We start from the raw sequence: 19779 nt of genomic DNA on the forward strand, positions 1-19779 counted from the left end.
TGATTTTTGTATCTCTGAAGAATTTAAAATAACATGCTTATATTTTGTTGTGTAAAATGGAAGAAAATTGCATTGAATAAATCTCTGGGGTTGGAATAAAGAGGGCAGAGAACAAGATTGGGCAAAAGATAATAATTCACTTAGGATGAAACATAGTGATTGAAAGTGAGTGATGGAAATATCTTCAGGAAGGTTTTTTTGAGGCAAGACTGCAGCAGGTGTTAAACATCAGATTAAGGTTTGTGGGTTTTTTCCCATAGTTAATACAGATCCACTGATAAATTTTGAGTGGAGAGTGATGTGGACAAATGAAAAGAAATGAAGATAATTATAACAACTATGTGAAAGATGGATTAGAAAAGGGAAAACTACTGGAAGTAAAGAAACTAGTTCAGAATCTTTTAAAATATTCTAGGAAAAAATTATAAGGAATAGATTTAGTTTGGTGGCTGTGTGAATGTAGAGATAGGAGATGAGGCAGGACAGTGGTATAAAAGATCCTCATCTTTATAGATTAGTCTCCAGGAAGAGTGAGAGTCAACAATGCTGAATGATCTACACTCAAAGAGTACTGAGAAAAAGAGTTATTTGAGAATGATGAGTATCATAATAATTAATATTTATGTAGTGTGTTAAGACTTGCAAATAATTTTACATACATCAACATATTTGATCTTCACAATATTTAGGGAAGGCAAATATTATTGTTATCACTTGTATCAGGAAGGAAACTAAAGCTTAAAAGTATTGAATGCCAAGATGACATGGCTGTTAAATGTCTAGAACAAAATTTGAACTCAGGTTTTCTGTGTTCCAAGGCCAGCATTCTATCCACCATACCAAGCTTTCCAGTTGTTTCAGTTGTAAACAACTCTTCTTAACCCCCTTTGGAGTTTTCTTGGCAAAAATAGAGGAGTGGTTTGCCATTTCCTTCTCTAGATCATTTTACAGATGAGGAGACTAAGGCAGAGTTAAATAACTTGCCCAGGATCACACAGATAATGTCAAGCAAGATTTGAACTCACAAAGATGATTCCAGTTGCAGCACTCTCTGTTCTATGGCTCCTCCTAGGTATCTTGCTACTACCTCTCTAAAATGTGTTGATTATGTTAAAATATTTGCTTGTTGTTGATATTTTGTTTCACCTGGATTTATAATTTCATCATTGTAGGAAATTTATGGTTCATTGTAGATAAATAAATTGCCTTGATCACTTAGGAATTAAACAACTTTCCCATGGCAACTAGTATGTATCAGAGGCAGAACCTGCAGAACTGTATCTTTTGTCTTGCCCCACATGTTTCATAATATATTAATAGAAGTTAATAGGCATAAGCCATTTCATCTACAACATACATAATGATACACCCTCCAGCACTCTAAATTCCCAATTCACTATTTTCCTATGTCCTTCTCCACATTAGCTACACACAAAGATGATCATACCTTTGATGTTCCCACATGTTTGACTTCCATAGTCATGAACTCTGAAATGCTTTTTAAAATTCTGGTCATACTTGGCAGATGTCCCAAGACCAACAGAATTGATACACTGACCTGCTCACCAAAATCTCAGGGATATATCTATCCAAGCTAAGTGCTATACTTGTTCCATGCTATACCAAGTGAACTTCTCTTCACTTACTGCTGAAAAAAAATTCTAGTCATAATCTTTTATTATTCTAGCTTTCCCTCTGTCAAATTTAGTTCTAGTTTTCATTCTCATAGTGACCTTCAACTCCTCCATTTCTCAGTTCTTACCCCTTGTCCCAGCTATGTTCTTTTCCTTTCCCTATCTCTACTTCTTGTTGAACTCATTCAACTTCACACTATCTTCTACAATTATGTACTCCTCTGCTCATCCAAAAGATGCTAATCCTCATTGAACACCTTTTACAGGGCTGTTCATCTACTTATTGTGTCCATTCTCACCCAATTCTCACCAGTGATCTAAGAAACTGTAGCATGTACAGCAGCAGACCCCAGCAAAGTTGTGCTTGCAGATGGGCTAAACCAGGGTGAGGATGACCAATAGATCTCAAGTCAGTCTGTGAGTTAAGCTGATACCTACCCCAAGCATGTGACTTTCTTCCCATGGATGGAGGAGAACAATTTGTTCCACTGGTTATGAAGGTTGGCTGAAGTAGATACTATGGAGTGCTGAGAGCTTGGTCAGACATGGAAGATGCCAACATTATTCACCACATCTCAGTCTATCACTGCCTGTCTAACATACTTGTCCCTTCCCCTGGATTTGGATGACTTGGAAGAATGAGGCTGACAATTTTGTACTTTTCCTTATTTAATCCTCCAATTCATGAGAAAGTCAAGACATAGCTCATGATGTACTATTTTTCTTCAAAAATGAAGAATCAACAACAATTCTACTTACCTAGGTGGCACAGTGACTAGAGTGTTATGCCTGGAGTTAGAAAGAATTGAGTTCAAAATGTAATCTCAGAGACTAACAAGTCACAAATTCTATTTGTCTTACTGTCATTTGACAATTGAAGAAACTATAAAGTTGTTAGCATAGCATCTAGCACACAGTGGGTACTATATAAATGCTTATTTCTCCCTTTTTTCCTTCTATCCTTTGTGCCCTTAATCTATTACCACTTTCTCTCCCTAAATCTCAACTTTAGATTATTCCCACTATTCTCTCTTCACTCCTATTTGCAAATAACTAAATTGAGTTGGAGAAAATCACAAAATCACCTTGACTGGGTCCACTACAAATTTATGTTACCTGATTTCCAACAATGCCTTCACTATAGGAAGGCAATTTACTTTTAGCCCTCAAATTTACCACAGGGGTTATTCCAAACCTTTTCATTCCTTCTCAAGCTATCCATGACAACTCCTGTGACTCCAGTAATAAAGACAAGTATTAGATACAAACAAATGTTGATGCAAAAGTAGCTTTCCTGCTTAGGGATAGAGAGTTTTTGTTCCTACAAGTGTTTCTCAATTTAGTCTCTCCACACACTATCTGCATCTTCATAAAGCTTTATATATTGCCTTTCATATAAAGAAACTCAGAAGACTTTACCTGTACTTTTTATTAATTTCCTGAAATAGAGTCTGTGGGAGTGAAGTGGAAGACAGAAGGAATAAAATAGATGGTAGGCAACAAGCAACAGGAAAGCTCTTCTTTTCTCTTTATCCCTGTCAGAGAGATCTCATGGTGTAAAGATCATGCCAGTTTTAAGATAGTGACAAGCATATGTAAAGTATCCATCACTGTATGGAGGAAATATCAGGAAAGGAAAACAAGGAGGTGCATTATCTCTTCTCAGAGATACAGCTGAAGGCCCAGCTGAGAGTAATTAGATAAGTCAGGCTTTCAGTCTGCCCAGATTAAGCAGCAGCCAGAATGACATTTCTTATATTCAGCAGTGTGCTTAGGATCCTGAGAAAATGTCAGAGGTAGAGCAAAGTAATTAAATTAGTAAAGGAGACTATTAGTTCAGTTTCACATTACACAGTTCCAAATATTAATTTTTTTTATCAGTGTGTGGTACTGGCATCCTTTGTCACTGAAAGAAAAGCAAGTGATCTCACTTGCTAAGAAATTTTACCCCTCCAGAGCAAAACTTCTTCAAAAGGCCATGACTTTAAAAATGACTACATTTTTGGAGGCACTGATTGTTTTTCTTCATATAAAATTTGGTCAAGATCTTAAATTGTACTAAAGTAATAAAACTCTTAGCTGACATACTAAATAATAATAATAAAAATAATACATTAAAAAGAAATAATAAGTAATATAATATAAATGATATGGATAATTAATAAATATATAAAATGATAATATTAATAGCATTTACTTTGTATTTTAAGATGCATGAAGCACTTTACTTATGTTATCTCAATTTTCATAATAATTCTATAAGTACAATTATGATCTCCATTTTATAGATAAAAAAATCAAACTTGAATAATGTTATGATATTTGCTCAGAATTACATAACTAATATAAATATTCAAAGCAGGATTTGGATTCTGACTGTGAGCAAGACTTTTAACCTCCCTATAGCCTCAGTTCCCTCATTTGTAAAATGATGAGTTTGGAGTAAGTGACCTCTGAGATGTCTTCCAACCCAATTTAATTGAACCAAATAAGCTTTTATTAAGTATCTACAATGTACCAGGATCATGCTAAATGCTAGAGATACAAAAAAGGCAAAAGACAGAGCTGTGCTCACAAGGGGCTTCTAATCTAATTGGGAAGATAACATGCAAAAAAATTACATACCAAGAAAACTATGTACAGAATAAATAGGGAAATGTTTTAAAAGAAGGAAAAGGCTGGAATTAAGAAGGGTTAGGGAGAGCTTTCTCTAGAAGATAGAATTTTAGTTGGGACTTAAAGAAAGTTAGAGAAGGTCAGTAGTCAGAGCAGAAGAGAGAGAGCTTTCAAAGCATGGGGGACAGCCAGGGAATCAGAATGGATAACCTTACAATCAGTCTCTAAGTCTCTCTTAGCTTTTTGTCTAGGACCCTATGATTTTCTACCTGTCCATATCTCAGTGGAGGTGTAAGTGTGCAGTTTTAGGGACAATAGATAGATAGATAGAAGAAGGGAAGACACTCAGGATATATAATGAGCTCTGGAATAATCAAAAATCATCTATCCCATTAATGGCATCATGATCAAGTAGGAAAAACAACAAATAAACTCTAGACTGAGAATGAGAATGTTCGGATACAGTGGACAGAACACTGGACCTGAGCTCAGGAAGACCTGACATCCAATATAATTCAAATATGATCTCATACTTATGACTGCTTCTCTATGAACTGCAAGCATGCCCACAGAAAATTTCTTATGCTCAGAGAATTCTCACTTGACTCATCCATCCCTACTGGCTATTATCTCATATCTTCTTTCTTTCATGGCTAAACACACAGGGATCTGTTCTGTGCCTTTTCTTCTCTCTATAACATTAGATTTAGTGATTTCTTCAGCATATATAAATTTAATTATCATCATTGCTGATCCTAAGATTTATTTATCCAAATCTAATTTCTCTACTGACTTCCAGTTTCACATCTTCAACTGCCTACTGGGCATCACATGAACTGGATTCCTATAGATATCCTAAACTCAACATGTCCAAAAATGAACTTATCTTTCCCCCTAAATCTCTTCCCTTTCAAACTTCCCAATTACTCTAGGACTCCTTTCCATCATCTACATTTGCAACCTAAGTGTCCAACTTGATTCCTCTCTCATCAAGATTTCACTTGAAGACCTCCAGTAAGGGGAAGCTATAGTTTTCTGAGGTAGCCACTTTAGGACAGCTAATAGTATACTATAATTTTCAGATCTTTTCTGGTGATCTTCTGCGTTCACCATAACTTTAACTTTATCTTTATTGTATTTAATGCTTTTAGAGTAAAGCCTATCAAGATATGTCAATCTTTAATCAGTTATCCACAGTGTACAGCATGCCTCCAAATTTTAGGGGTAAGTTTTATAATTACAGGATGTCTTTGTCCTATTCATTGTAAAATATGCTAAATAGAATAGCAAATCCCTCAAATATTCCATTAATAATCATCTTCCCATTTCATAGCAGACCATTAATGACTATGTCTTGCCCATATCACTCCATCTTTTCCATAGGAACAGAATGAGAAATTTTCAAGTATTCACAATTTTCATAATTGTATGTCATATTTATTTTCTTTTAAATACATGAAACTGGATGTGTTTATGATTTTTTAATTGCCATAAATTTCTTTGTAGATGGTGGGCAGGAGAGTGGCAGGCCTGTTCAGCAACCTGTGGTCTTCAAGGAGAGAAGAAACGAACAGTGCTGTGTATTCAGACAGTGGGTTCTGATGAGCAAGCTCTTCCTGCAAAGGACTGCCATCATTTGCTTAAGCCAAAGACTCTCATTTCCTGCAATAGAGATGTGCTGTGTCCATCTGACTGGACAGTGAGCAACTGGAGTGAGGTAAGTTGAGCCACATAAGGCAAGTATTAGTCCTAAGGGTTTTATTAGAGGCCCTTCTCTAGAACCACATTTCAGATGATCAACACTCAGAAAACTTGGGCAATGACTATGTATCCCTTCCCCCCATTTCTTCTTTTCCTGCCTATGTCTTATCACTACAAATTCTTAATCTAGGTTTGTTGTCAACTCATAAGGCTTAATACTTCCCAGGGGCTATTTATATATTCATGATGGACTCTTGAAAATTGACAATCTTTGAAATTCAAAGAAACTATATGGCATAATGTCAGAGAACAAAAATGACATCTGGGTGTAGGAAACCTAATATCTTCTTTAATCATCTCTTTACTGTAAGCAAACTCCTATTTTGCCTATGTTAGAAAGTATGACACTCTGATTAAGCTTTTAGTCATATTCTTGGAAAGAATCAGGGTGATATAGCATAGAGCCAGAATATATCATTTTTATGGATTGTCATTTTACTTGTAGAATTAATTTTCTGGAAAGAATAATTCAGAAACAATCAGATATAAGTTTATCCTCAACTTAGATTTTCTTCCAATCAACTTCTAGATTGGCATCCTGAGGCTTTGGCTGACTCCCAAAGTGATTCTAAAAGAAATGCATTTTTATTTGTCATCATAAGGATCAGAGGTCATTATTGTTTCCAGTTCTGTTGTTGGGATTGCATGCTATGTCTGCTTGCCACCAAGTTAGTTAATAACTGCAAAGATGACTCAAAGTGATGTGATTAAATTGTTTCAAGAAACAGACCATATTATACATATTCAAATGAGGCTTGTCTCTAGAGGTCATTATCTTAAAAGTCAATATATGCTTCTTTAAAGCAATGATGCTTTATTTCCCTTGCTTATTGTTACAATAAATGTAACTTAGCAGGGTAATAGGCAATGTCTGCCAGGCATATAAAAATAAAAATTTATTTTTATGGTAACCTAGAGTTTGAAAAGTACTTTTATCACAAGAATTTTGTGAGCTATGAAATGTAAGTATAACCCCCATTTTACAGATGAGAGAACTGATAATCTAAAGAAGCTCAAGGGTCACATTAGAAAAAAAATATTACAAAGATTACAGCTATTCTGTTTGACATAGCAGGCATAATGAGGAGCTATAAGTTGAAATTACAGAATGGTAAATTTAGACTTGATATTAGGGGGAATAAACTCACTAACAATTAGACCCTGCCATTGGAGGTCCTCATGAATAGACTGAACCACTACTCTGTCAGTGTGCTGTAGAGGCGATTTTTGTTGAATTACACTTTAGATGAGACAGGTTCTGAGGTCCCTTCCAAATTCCTTCTCATTTGGGAACTTATCCAAGATCATCTCCTTGGAGCTGTCAGGCTTTTCCAGTGAGCTAAAAGCCAACTGCCTATCTCCCCATTTATATTCTCTCTCAGGCTATAATCTCCACATTTTCAAAATCCATTTCTGCTTTGATTATATGTGCCCTTACTCAACATTCTTAAACTCAGCAAACCGAGGATACTAGTTCTTTTAATCTCTGTGAAAGATCTTAAAGTCAAGAATGTGTCAGAGAAATAAACTTCCTGGTACTACAGAAATGCATATCCCAATATATCATTGTTAGGCCAGAGCATCCTTTCTGTAGTTTCAGGGAGGGTCTGAACCTAAAGATTGGACAGGTAGGTATATTTCCCTACTGACCCAGAGGGCTGCAAATAACTATGTTGCCAAACAGGCCAAATGGGATATTACAGCTAGTCCATTAAGTTTGCTTATCTAAAATGTGCCATGCACACCGTAACTTTAACTTTATCTTTATTGTATTTAGTGCTTTTAGAGTAAACTCATCTGTCATTCAGAGTTCACTAATTGCCAGTCCCTAGTGGTTTTTTACAAGATCTCTAATTGCCCGTTGTATTGTGAAATTCTTCACATCATATTTGTATACAAGATGTACAGAATGACTCACGTTATCTGCTTAAAAAAAAAAAAAAAAAACAAAACCTGGTAAATGGCCTGACACAAGCTGGTACCTATGTACTTGCTACTCTAGGTTTGTTACTGTAGTTTGTTGTACCTGTGGTTTTGCTTTCATTTATCATAGTTGAATGTAAATAATAGCAAAAACCATTTAAGTAATGCTATTACTCTTTTTAAATATATAACATAAAGACATGTGTTGCACCTGTACCTGTGGTTTTGCTTTCATTTATCATAGTTGAACGTAAATAATAGCAAAAACCATTTAAGTAATGCTATTACTCTTTTTAAATATATAACATAAAGACATCTATGGAATGGCATACACATAGAGGGACCTAGCCTCCCCATTTCTCCCCTGGCATTCTCCTAATCCATCATTGTAGATTGGTAAATAATAGGTACCTTGTCAGAGGAAGGAGTTGAATGATGCAGGTCTTTCTGACTCCTAAGCTCCACATTCACAGCCTCTTACCGTTCTACATTGGTGGGGAAAGTTTCCATGTTGGGATTTGGGAAATCAATAAGCATGAATCTAGCCCCACTCCTATCTCCCTACCCATCATGCACCACCACTTTCATCTGCCATAATATGTACATAATAATTACATCTCTCAAACATACTGGATATATAGGATAAGGAGCTTGTGACAGACAAAACACTATCTTCCATTTCTTCCCAAGAACCAAATGACTTGTCTCTGTTACTGCCACCATTCTGTATTGTCTCAGCCTTGGACAAATTTATGGCACTCTGCTCAGTCTGTGTACTGGCACTACTTAACAATCTTACCAGGATTTTCATGTGTGAATGGAGAGTCTTGGAAGGCAAGTCATTTCTTAACCCAATTCAATTCTATTTCAAATTCAATAAACATTTACTTAGTATCTATCATGTGCCAGGTATTTTATTAAGCACATAATATAATATACTTATTTGTATACAATATACAAATAAGAAAAAGAAAGTCTAGTCCCAGCTTTCAAGGAGCTTACAATCTTAATAAAGGAAGATATCACAGAAGGAAGCTGGAAAGGGAGGGGAGGTGAAATATTAGAAATAATAGAAGAGCAGAGAGGCATCTTGTTGAGTTTAAAACAATCAAAGTTGCAGATGGAAGTGAAGCATGAATTAGAAAGTTTAGATCTAACTATCTATGAAGGAAAACTTTAAAAGCTATTGAATTTTTTAAAAAAGTTTATTATTTAACATTCTCTTTTTTATTAGGCTTCATATTCTCTTCCTTCCTCTAGCTCCTCCCTCACTAACTGAGAAGGCCAGAAATATATTGATTATAAAAGTGAAATCATACAAAACATATTTCTATATTAGCCATATTGCCAAAAAGACAAGAAAAATTCAACAACAAAATTTTGCTTTGACTTTAGAGTTCATTACTTCTTTCTATGGAGGTAGTTTCATCATAAGTTCTTTGGAATTGTCTTGGATTATTGTTTTCATCAGAGTAACTAAGTCTTCCATGGTTGATCATCATTATAATATTGCTACTAATATGTATACTGGTCTCCTAGTTCTACTCACTTCACTTTCTATCAGTGCATAAATCTTCTCAGATTTTTCTGTTTTTTTATTAAAGCTTTTTATTTTCAAAACATATTCATGGATAATTTTTCAACATTGACCCTTGTAAAAGCTTGTGTTCCAAATTTTCTCCCCTTTCTCCCCATCCCCTCCTCTAGATGGCAAGTAATCCAATATATGTTAAACATGTTAAAATATATGTTAAATCCAATATATGTATACATATTTATACAATTATCTTGCCACACAAGAAAAATCAGATCAAAAAGAAAAATAAAATGAGAAAGAAAACAAAATAAAAATGAACAACAACAAAAAGAGTAAAGATGCTATATCATGATCCACTTGGTTCTCACAGTCCTCTCTCTGGGTGTAGATGGCTCTCTTCATCACAAGATCTTGGAATTGTTCTTAATCATCTCATTGTTGGAAAGAGCCACATCCATCAGAAATGATCATTGTATAATCTTGTTGTTGCATGTACAATGATCTCCTGGTTCTGCTCTTTTCACTTAGCATAAGTTTATCAGGTTTTTCTAAAACTATTCTCTTCATCATTTCTTATAGCACAATAAAATTTTATCACAATCATATGCCACAACTTGTTCAACCATTCCCCAAATGACAAGTAGTCTTTCAATTGCCAATTCTTTGCCATCAATAAACTCTTATGAACGTTTTAATACATATATGTTCTTTGCCTTTTTCCTTACTCTCTTTGGAATATAGACCTAGTAGGGTTATTGCTTAGTCAAAGTGCATTTTATAGCCCTCTGGGCATAGTTCCAAATTGTTCTTAAAAATAGCTAAATTACTTCAAAACTCTGCCAACAGTACATCAATGTCCTTCTTTTCCACATATTCTCCAGCATGTGTAATTTTCCTTTCCTGTTATGTTAGTCACTCTGATGGGATGAGTAGTATCTTAGAGATGTTTTAATTTGGATTTTTCTAAATTCAGAGCATTTTTTTATATGACTATAGATAGATTTGGTTTTTTATCTTCTAAAAACTGTCTTTTCATATCTTTTGACCATTTATCAATTAGAGAATGGCAAATGGTTTTATAAATTTGACTCTGTTCTCTATATGTTTAATAAACAAGGATTTTATCTGTGAAAATGTCTATAAATATTCTTTTTTAGTTTCCTGCTTGCTTTCCTTCTAATTGTGGCTATATTGGTTTTGTTTCTACAAAAGCTTTTTAATTTCATGTAAGCAAAATTTCCCATTATGTTTCTCATGATGCTCTCTTATCTCTTGTTTGGAAAAGCCATTGAATTTTAAATCAAATCATTTAATTGACCTTTTGATTTACCTACTTTCTCAAATTACAATTGATTAGATCCAGGCAGGGTCTCAGTTGAGTTGGCCTGCCCTAAGGAGATAGCCAGTTCACTTTCCCTTTTTTTGTTTTTATATAAACTATTTGACTAGTTCATTGATCATATGGTTGACAGGTTATGGATTCATTTATGTTTTATGTAATCTAAGTGGTGCAGTGGATAGAGTTGTGTATAAGGAAGACATGAGTTCAAATCTAGCCCCAGGCACTTTTTACCTGTGCAGTGCTGGACAAGTCACAGCATCTGTCTGTCTTAGTTTCCTCATCTGTAAAATAGGGATAATAATAGCATCTGCTTCCTGGATTGTTGTAAGGATAAAATTAAGCTAGCTGTCATCATCATTAATGCTGTTGTTATCATTGGAAGAAGTGGGCAGTCAGAGGAAGGTATGCATAGAATTGACAGGCACCAGAGAAATAAGAATGCTATGATCTTCAGGGGGCAGGAGCTGCCTTTTTCTTTAGCTGGGGGAGCAGGTCCAAAAGGCTGCAAATGAGGGTCTTAAATTTTGACGCTATGGCAGCAAAAGAAAAATGAACCATGATCATGTGACATAATGCTTGTGGACTTAACACCCACTTAGATCACTCCATAAAAGAAAGCTGAGTATCTTATAGAAAAAGATGGTCTCAGTCTTTTCTGATTGGTTTCTTACCCTTGATGTCACAAGAGGTTAGGTGCCAAAAACCTAGATGTTTCTAACAAGAGTTATTGCAAAGAAGTTTCTAGAGATGAGACAGGCAGAACTATCAAGCAGAGTGAAGACAACCTGTTCTGAGAATGATTATACTTCTCAAACAAGAGGTTTTCAGGTTAAGCACAGGAAATGGATTGTTTAGGTCTTCTAGTTTGTGCTTACACATTACACCCCACTCCTTCCTTAAATTCTTGAAATTGCTCTTGTTCTTCGAGTGGCTATTTTTGAAAATGCTCCTTGAATAGAACCTTAGGTAATAATGTCACCATTGGGGAGGCAGATGAGCCTCCTGCCAATATCAGTGCTGATGGTATTAGCCTATTCCCTACTCTAAGACTGCTTGTAGACAACAAATAAGAAAAGGGGGGAACATGGGTTCTGATTTGTCTTTTTATTCTGATTATGGAAATGAAAGAGGAGCATATAATAGAATGAAGGGATCTGGAATCAAAGGACAGATCCAAATCCCATATCTGATAGTTATTTCATATTGGATCTTGGGCAAAAAATATCAATGAGGTAGGTGCTATGTAACCTAGCTAATCCATGAGATCAAGTGGTGGGTCTTCAAGTTCCTACCTTAAACAAAAAAGTCAAGGGTGAGCTATGTCCTTTCTCAGAAAAGGAGTAGCAGAGGTCTTCCTTCAGACTAGGTTACATTTAATGTTAGCACAAGTTTCATCTTAAAATTTATTCACTAAAAGTGAGTCTGTGGAAGAGTAGAAATGTTTTCATAATTCCAGAAAGATGATTTAATTGAATTTAAATGCATTAGTATTAAATAGGGTTTTTTTTTTAATCAAAGGGAGGAATTAGAAATACAAAAAATAGAAGATCAGGAACTTAGGGAGAATCAGTTCTCACAAAGCAGTGTAATGTGACCAGAATTAGTGAAGGAGCAGAAGTTTCTATTAAATAATTACAGTAATTGAATTTCAGAATAGTTATGCTCATATACTGAGAGAGAATGGTAGACCTGGGTGACCTGAAAGAATCAATTCTTTTCTCTTCTAGTGGATGAATAGCTGGCCTCCTTAAGTAAGGCAGCAGGGTTCTGACTCAAAGCTAATGATTATTCATATCTTTGGGAGTGGTTTTGGTTTATGTACCTCAGAAGATTTTTTTTCTTCTCCTAATGCATAGTTATTGTCAGAAGTGGAGATCCTTTTCAACCTGCTACTAACACAAATATATTTTCATGCCTTCTCCTCTCTCCATTGATTTTTCTAACTATGCTTCATTTCCACTGTGCTCTTTGGACTTCTGATATAAACTCTCCTTCCATATTTGGGTCCTTCTTTTTGAACTTTTTTTTTTTTACTACTAGGACTTGAGTAGTAAATAACAAATTTATGCTTATTAATCACAACTTACTACTGCATGACATCCTTCTATCCATATCTTATTGAATTTCTACTGTATTCCCCCAATAGTATCTCCAATGTTAGTTCTTTCCTCACAATTTTAACTCTACTTCTCCCTTCTTTTTTAATCAGATAAAAATATGAGACTAACTTATGTTCCATCTCATAATCTTCTCTATACCCCAGAAGCTCTCTCTCCCTCTCTCTCCATTCTCTGCTCCTTCCCACAGATTCCAGAGAATGGAGTAATATTTCTTTTGGCTAAGGGTAACACTTAGCATTTTCCCCTTAATCTCCTTTATCTTTCTCTTTTTGCATTGCTTTTAAATTTTATTTTCTAGTGCCTGCTATCTTTATGCCTACAAACATATTGAGGAATCCCCTATTCTGGAATTTTCCCTCTTGACCTTCCTATAATGTTCAGCTCATATGCATATTGTCCTAGATCTCTTTTTACCTTCAATACCAAACTTCTAAAAAGATTATATTTTATTGCTTCTTTTTCCTCACCAAAAACTTGTTCATTCTTGGATTCTTTCATTCTAGCTACTCAACTGAAACAACTATCTCCAGTGTCACTACTATTCTGTTCACATTCCCACAGTTAATAACCTTTAATCTGTCTTCATTTTTCTAGCCACTATTGCAATTATTATTGCTCTTTCTCTCCTAATAACTCATTTCTTCCTTTGTTTCTATGATTTTATTCTTTTTAATTGTGATTCTTCTTTTATATTATAAGTACATGCTGACTTCCCTGTATAGATAAATCTATCTTTGACATAATAGCAGTTCCTATAACTACATTTACCAGAATTGGTCAGACCTCCACTGTTATCTCCCATCTCCCTAGAAGAGATGCCAATAGTCAAATTTCCCCATCCAAAACTAATTTTTTTCAGGAATTAAGTCATCAGGCACCTTATGCAACCAGGTTGTTCAATGCTTTGAGTTTCAATTTCACTTTCTTTAAAACGAGAACCAATACCATCTATCTTAAAGTGTGGTATAAGGATTAAATGAGATAAACTGTGTTAATCACATTGCAAACCTTAGAGAATTACATGAATGCCAACTTCTGTCATTTTCTTGTTATTTAAAATAATAACAGTCAGAGTATACACAAAATATGTGTATTTTGTTTTTTGAAAGTTTAGTTTGGGGTGGGGGGCAGTATAGTAGACTGAGAATGGCAGAGGAAAAGGAGGTCGTAGGTGAGTCTGGCCAAGTAAGCAGTGGGAATTTGCCAAGTAAGAGATAGTTTATCCAAGTAACTTTCTCTAGATATGCATATTTAATAGTTATTCTTCATTTCATAGGTATTCAGCAGAAAAAATAATCCATTAGTTAAAACTATCTCAAGTGCAGATTGATGCCTTTCCCCAGCAGTCTTTCCTTCTTTGTAAATTTGCCTGATTACTAAGAATTATGAGGTCGCAACAGGTGAATGCAAAACAGATTAAAACAAAATGAATGAGAAAACCTACCTCACTAACCATTTTCTTGATATTTTCCTGCCATGGTGGTAATAGACTCTCACTTCAATTCAGTTCACCCTTCATTTCTTTATTATCAGCTATGTGCAAGGCACTGAACTAGTTACTTGGGCAAAAGAGAGCAAGATATAACAGAGCCCCTAATCTCAAAGAACCAAAAGTTTAACCCAAATTTTTCTTTTGTTTTTAATTTTCAAAAAAAAATAAACTAAACTTTCTTAACCTGAGTTCTTGTTTTTTTTAAACATTCTGATAACTATTTCACTAGTTCTGTAGTTTCCTTTGTAATCCTACATACTTATATGTATTAGAAGCATAGACTCCATCAGACTGCTAATGGAGTCCCAATTGTCCCAGCTTTATAACACGAGTACACAAAACTAGGACAACAACAAAGAATGTCCTGAGAGAGATTCAATGAAATGATATGGGATGGCAAAAAGGGACAGATTTTTAGGGTCATAGAACTTGGGCTGAAAGAGACCTTAGAGGTTATCTAATCTAACACTTTTTTTTAATGATGAATGAGGAATGAGGAAATGAGGAAACTAAGGCCCAGGGTAGGTAAGTGACTAGAACAATGTCACACATGTGGGAATCAAGATTCTCTGACAAGTTCTGACACTGCTTCTTTCCAATGCAACATCCTGCCTTCTGAGGAGTCTGCCTGTTTGGAAGACTTTGCCAGGGAAGTAGTATTTGGATTGTGAAAACTAGGGTAAAGAAATAAGAAAGTCAGGAAGAGGAACTGGTTTTGAAATGGGAAATTAGTTCAGTTTTGGATATGGTATGATCAACAAAATATCTATATGAATGATAGTGATGATGATGGTAATATGGGGAACAGATGTGAGAAGCATTTTGGAAGGATGAGACTTGGCAGATGATTTGATGTTGGGAAGGAGAAAATACAGAATTCAAAATGACAACACAATTTTGAATTTGTATTATTAAGGGAATGAGCACTTTACTCATTATACAAATTTGAAACTGTCATTGGTAGAAATAATAAAATTAGTAGAAAGAACATGTTATGGAGCAGAAGAGAGAGAAGTGATGGTTTGGGATAGGATGAGTTTGAGGTACTAACATTACATCCAAATGAAAATTTCCAGCAAGACATTGGAAATGCAGAGTGGAAACTGAAGAGAGATCAGGCTACACTAGATAGACACATTTGAAAGTATTCCTGTAAATCAGAAAAAATAAAAGATAGGACATGGTTAAAGAAGAAAAAAGGAAAAAATATCAAAGAATGAGTGGAAAGTCAGGAGTATTTAATGTTACAAAGAAACACAAGAGAATTTTTAAGAAGTCCATTGCATTGATATTAAGAAGACTGCCAAGTAACTTCAAAGGGCAGCTACCATTGGTGGTGAACATGGAACCAACACTTTCCAGATGTTGAAGGGGTGAGGAGTGAATAAATAAAAAGGAAATGGAATTAGCAATCATTTGGTTCTCACAACAATCCTGGGAGGTAGGTGACTTTATTATCCCCACTTTATATGTGAGGAAACTGAGACAAACAGAGGTTAAATATGACTTACCAAAAATTATACAGCTAGTAAGTTTCTGAGGTTGGATTTGAACTTAGATCTTCTGAACTTCAGGCCTATCATTCTATCAACTGTGCTTCCTTATTGGTAGAAGAAGATGGGAGAGAGAGAATATCTTAAAGACATAAAGGGGTCAAGGAAATGTAGTTGCTATTATTGTTATTTTTTAGACTAAGAGGAACCTGATCATGTTTGTTGGTTACCCTTTGGAATCATCTGAAATTATGGTGTTTCAAATTTGGGATCTAGTAGAGAGGGAGAGACCCAAAAATGATAGAACATGGACCTAAAAGAGGCAGAAGAAGATAGAATCAAACTCCTTCAGGGTTCAACTTTGGCTAAGAACTGGGACATTCCTTATTAAAGAGGAGTAAAAGTGAACCAGAAGAGTAAAACTAGAAAGAAGGAGGGAGAAATTGAAGGACCTTGATCTCAGTCAAGGAGTAGATATAACAGTTATGTCAAGTCAATAAGTTTACTTGATCTATATTTAATGATTATAATTGTTAATTTTTATACAGTGCTTTAAAAGTATACAAAGTGATTTTACACATGTCATCTCATTTGATGCTCATGAAATCATATGAGGTTCCCATTTTATATATGAGGAAACTGAAGTAGAAGGAAGTTAAATGACTCACTTAGGATCACATAGCTAGTAAGGTCTGAGATAAGATTCAAACTTAGGTTTTCGACTCCGAGTCCATCATTTTATCCAGTATATGACTAAACTATCTACTGGAAGTATATTGTTTGTGTAACCCTAAACTAGATACTATATGGATGATAGAAAATACATGTACTCTTGATTCTGTTACTAACTTCCAGTTGGACATTAACTCAATCATTCTAAGACTCACTTTGCTCATTTGCAAAATAGGAATAAAGTATTTCTGGTGTATACATTTTAAGGGATTGCTGGAAGACTCAAATGGGACAATGAATTATAAAATATTTTGAAAAATATAAAGCCTTACACAAATGTAATTTATTGCTTTTCAATGTAATCTATTATTAATAACAATTATTATCATTATATAGGCCTTGGGATGCATATATTTTGTTAGGCAGATCTCATTCAAATATATGAAAGTCTTAAGAAAATTGAAAGGGTAAGGGGTCAGACTAAATAATCTCTAGGGTACTAATTTACACCAAGAATCTAAGAGAAGGATTCTCCAAGAATATATTCAAGTAGCAAATTGGGTGATGCAGCCTAAAAACACAATTGAAATTTAAAATTGATTTTAAAAAGGTGTGTGGGGGGGTGTGCTTCCAAATATCTGAAAGTCTGGAGTCTCAGATCTACAGGAGTCTCCTGTACAAATGTTGTGAATATCTATTGTTGACTCAATTAAGATCCTTCCTGATATAGTTCCTTCACATGCTTCAACTAATCCCCTAAGCAGTGGTGTTTGTCTGGTGCCTATAGAATAGGACTTTAAAACCATATCCATGGGGGGGAAATTAGCAATAGCACACCTTAAAACTCTGCAAAACAGTCTCATAACATAAGAAACTTGGCATAGTTTGCTTGAGATTATTTCCATTCTTCTTGGTAAATACTTTTCAGGTATATGAAAGAATGCTCTATGGCACGTGATTATTTTCTGTATTTTCCAAGCTCGGAATTTGTTTAAATGAAGAGCTTTGTTTTCCCTGAGGACAATAAAAAAAAACTTTACCTATAAAGGTGTTATCAAAAAATACAATGATTGTGCTGATTGAAGAAGCAATATATTATCCCCAGGAAGTGTTTTTGCCTAAGACTTTTCAACTTTACCGTAGTGATACTAACATGCATTATGATTTGTAATTAGAAATGTTACTTTCACTGAAAGTGTCATGATATTTCAATTACTTTTAACCACCATGTAAAAATAAAACGGTTTCTTTTGGGTTTATCAGCTATTCGTCTTGTGCACAGGCAATAAATGAATTTTAAAATGTTTTGTGAGCTATGTCTTCCGAAATGTTTTGGTAGCTAGGCATTATACTTTTCTGACGTTCAGAAAGGTGACATTTTGGAGGGAATCTGCCTTCAAATTAGACCAGGATTATACCTGATAACCAAGAATATATTTGAATTGAAATGGATACTGGGTGGTATAGAAATATAATTTACAGATGAAAAAACACGAGCTGTTCTAACTATATGGTAAGAACATTTGGCTTTTCTTTATACAATCTTTTTTCCAGAGAAATCCTACTTGCCTGATTCTCAAACTGCTAGGGTGGTACATTCCTGTAGGACCAATTCAAAGATGACTAAGAAGTTAGTCATACATTTGACTGACTTTCACTATCCTCTTAGGTCTGTTTTTCCCCGCTTGTGTATGGTTTTGTTCAAGTAACGTTGGTGCAAACCAATAAAATCAAGGAAAATATTGAAGTTCAATTCTATTACTTCTGTAACTACTTGCTATAAAAAAGGTTGTGGAGGCCAAATTGTCCCACCAATCTGTTCAAACAAATTTACTTTGTGGAAATAATGTCCAGTACACAAGCAAGAAGAGTATAAGTTGAGTTACCAATGACATTCATATGTCTGCTCTTTTTGCTTTGTTTCCTCAGTCTGGTTAAGTACCAATTTCTATACTGGTGAATGGTGAGTTTTAACTGTGGGGAAAGTGTCATAGCCAATAACAAAATAACAACAAATCTCTAGCTTTTACACTTCAAAAAAGATACATTTTTCTTTTTTTTTCTTTTTTAAATTTCTTTTTTTTAAAAGAGATGGTTTTTTTTTCCAGCACAAGATAGGTACTATATTTTTGAAGGACTTAGTTGTAATCCTCCTCAAAACCAAAAAAAGATATATCCATTAATCAACAAAAAAATATTAAATGCTCACTATGTACTGGGCACTATGTGAGGCACTGGACTAGAGATGAACTATTGAGGTGATTTCTTTTTTTTTTTTTCCTCAAGAGTAGTTTATTTTTCCTGTTATATGTAAAAATAATTTTCAACATTCTTTTTTTTGTAAGATTTTGTGTTCCAAATTCTTTTCTTCCTTCTTCCCTTACTTCCCTCCTCCCTAAGGTAGCAAGCAATCTAATGTGGGTTATATATGTACAATCATTTTAAACATATTTCCATATTTGAAATGTTGTGAAAGACAAATCAGAACAAAAGGGACAAAAAGAAGAAAGAAAAAGCAAACAAACAAAATGGTGAAAATAATATGCTTCAATCTATAATCAGTCTCTAGTTTTCTCTCTGGATGTTGATGGTACTTTCCATCTTAAATTTGTTGCAATTCTCTTGGATGATTGGAGTGATTTCTGACTATCCCTCCCAAGTTTATGAGCATGTGCCTGTGATTACAAAAGATTCTTAAATTGGTTATCTATGTACTATATTTGTTAACTCAGGATCACCACTATTGGAATTCAGAGCAAAAACACCTTGAATCAAATCTCTTTAGTTTAATTTGTCTTTACTTACATTGCCAAATGCTATTGATTTCTTACTATGAAAAGTGGTTCTTTATTTTGCCTACAGCTTTGATAATTTCCACAATTCACGTAATGGAAACCATTATTTCTGCACAGGTTCACAAGCCCCTTGAGATTATCTTTGATTATTAGATAAAATTTTTATCCTGGGGGATAAATGTGATCTCTCTAAGTCACTGGGAAATTGAGAATTAAGGAAGCTTGCTAAATACAGTCATTTTCAACATTTGACAAGCTCTGAACGTTCTTATACTGGATCTTCCCATATTTAGTACTCTGCTTACATCTCCATTTACTAGATCTGTGGCAATGTCTATGTGACACCACTCAAAATAGGCAATTTAATCAGATTACTGGACAATTCATTGAAAAG

General features: G+C 34.6%; 1 protein-coding gene across 1 annotated transcript in view; it reads left to right on the plus strand.

The window, feature by feature from the left end:
* Nucleotides 1-19779, plus strand: part of ADAMTS12 (ADAM metallopeptidase with thrombospondin type 1 motif 12) — a 467290-nt gene that overhangs the window by 393998 nt on the left and 53513 nt on the right. The window contains exon 18 of the mRNA XM_031945878.1: nt 5757-5967. Within this exon, the coding sequence (XP_031801738.1) occupies nt 5757-5967 (211 nt within the window). The remainder of the gene's footprint in view (nt 1-5756; nt 5968-19779) is intronic.

Source organism: Sarcophilus harrisii, chromosome 1 (assembly GCF_902635505.1).
Source record: "Sarcophilus harrisii chromosome 1, mSarHar1.11, whole genome shotgun sequence".
Classification (NCBI taxonomy): domain Eukaryota; kingdom Metazoa; phylum Chordata; class Mammalia; order Dasyuromorphia; family Dasyuridae; genus Sarcophilus; species Sarcophilus harrisii.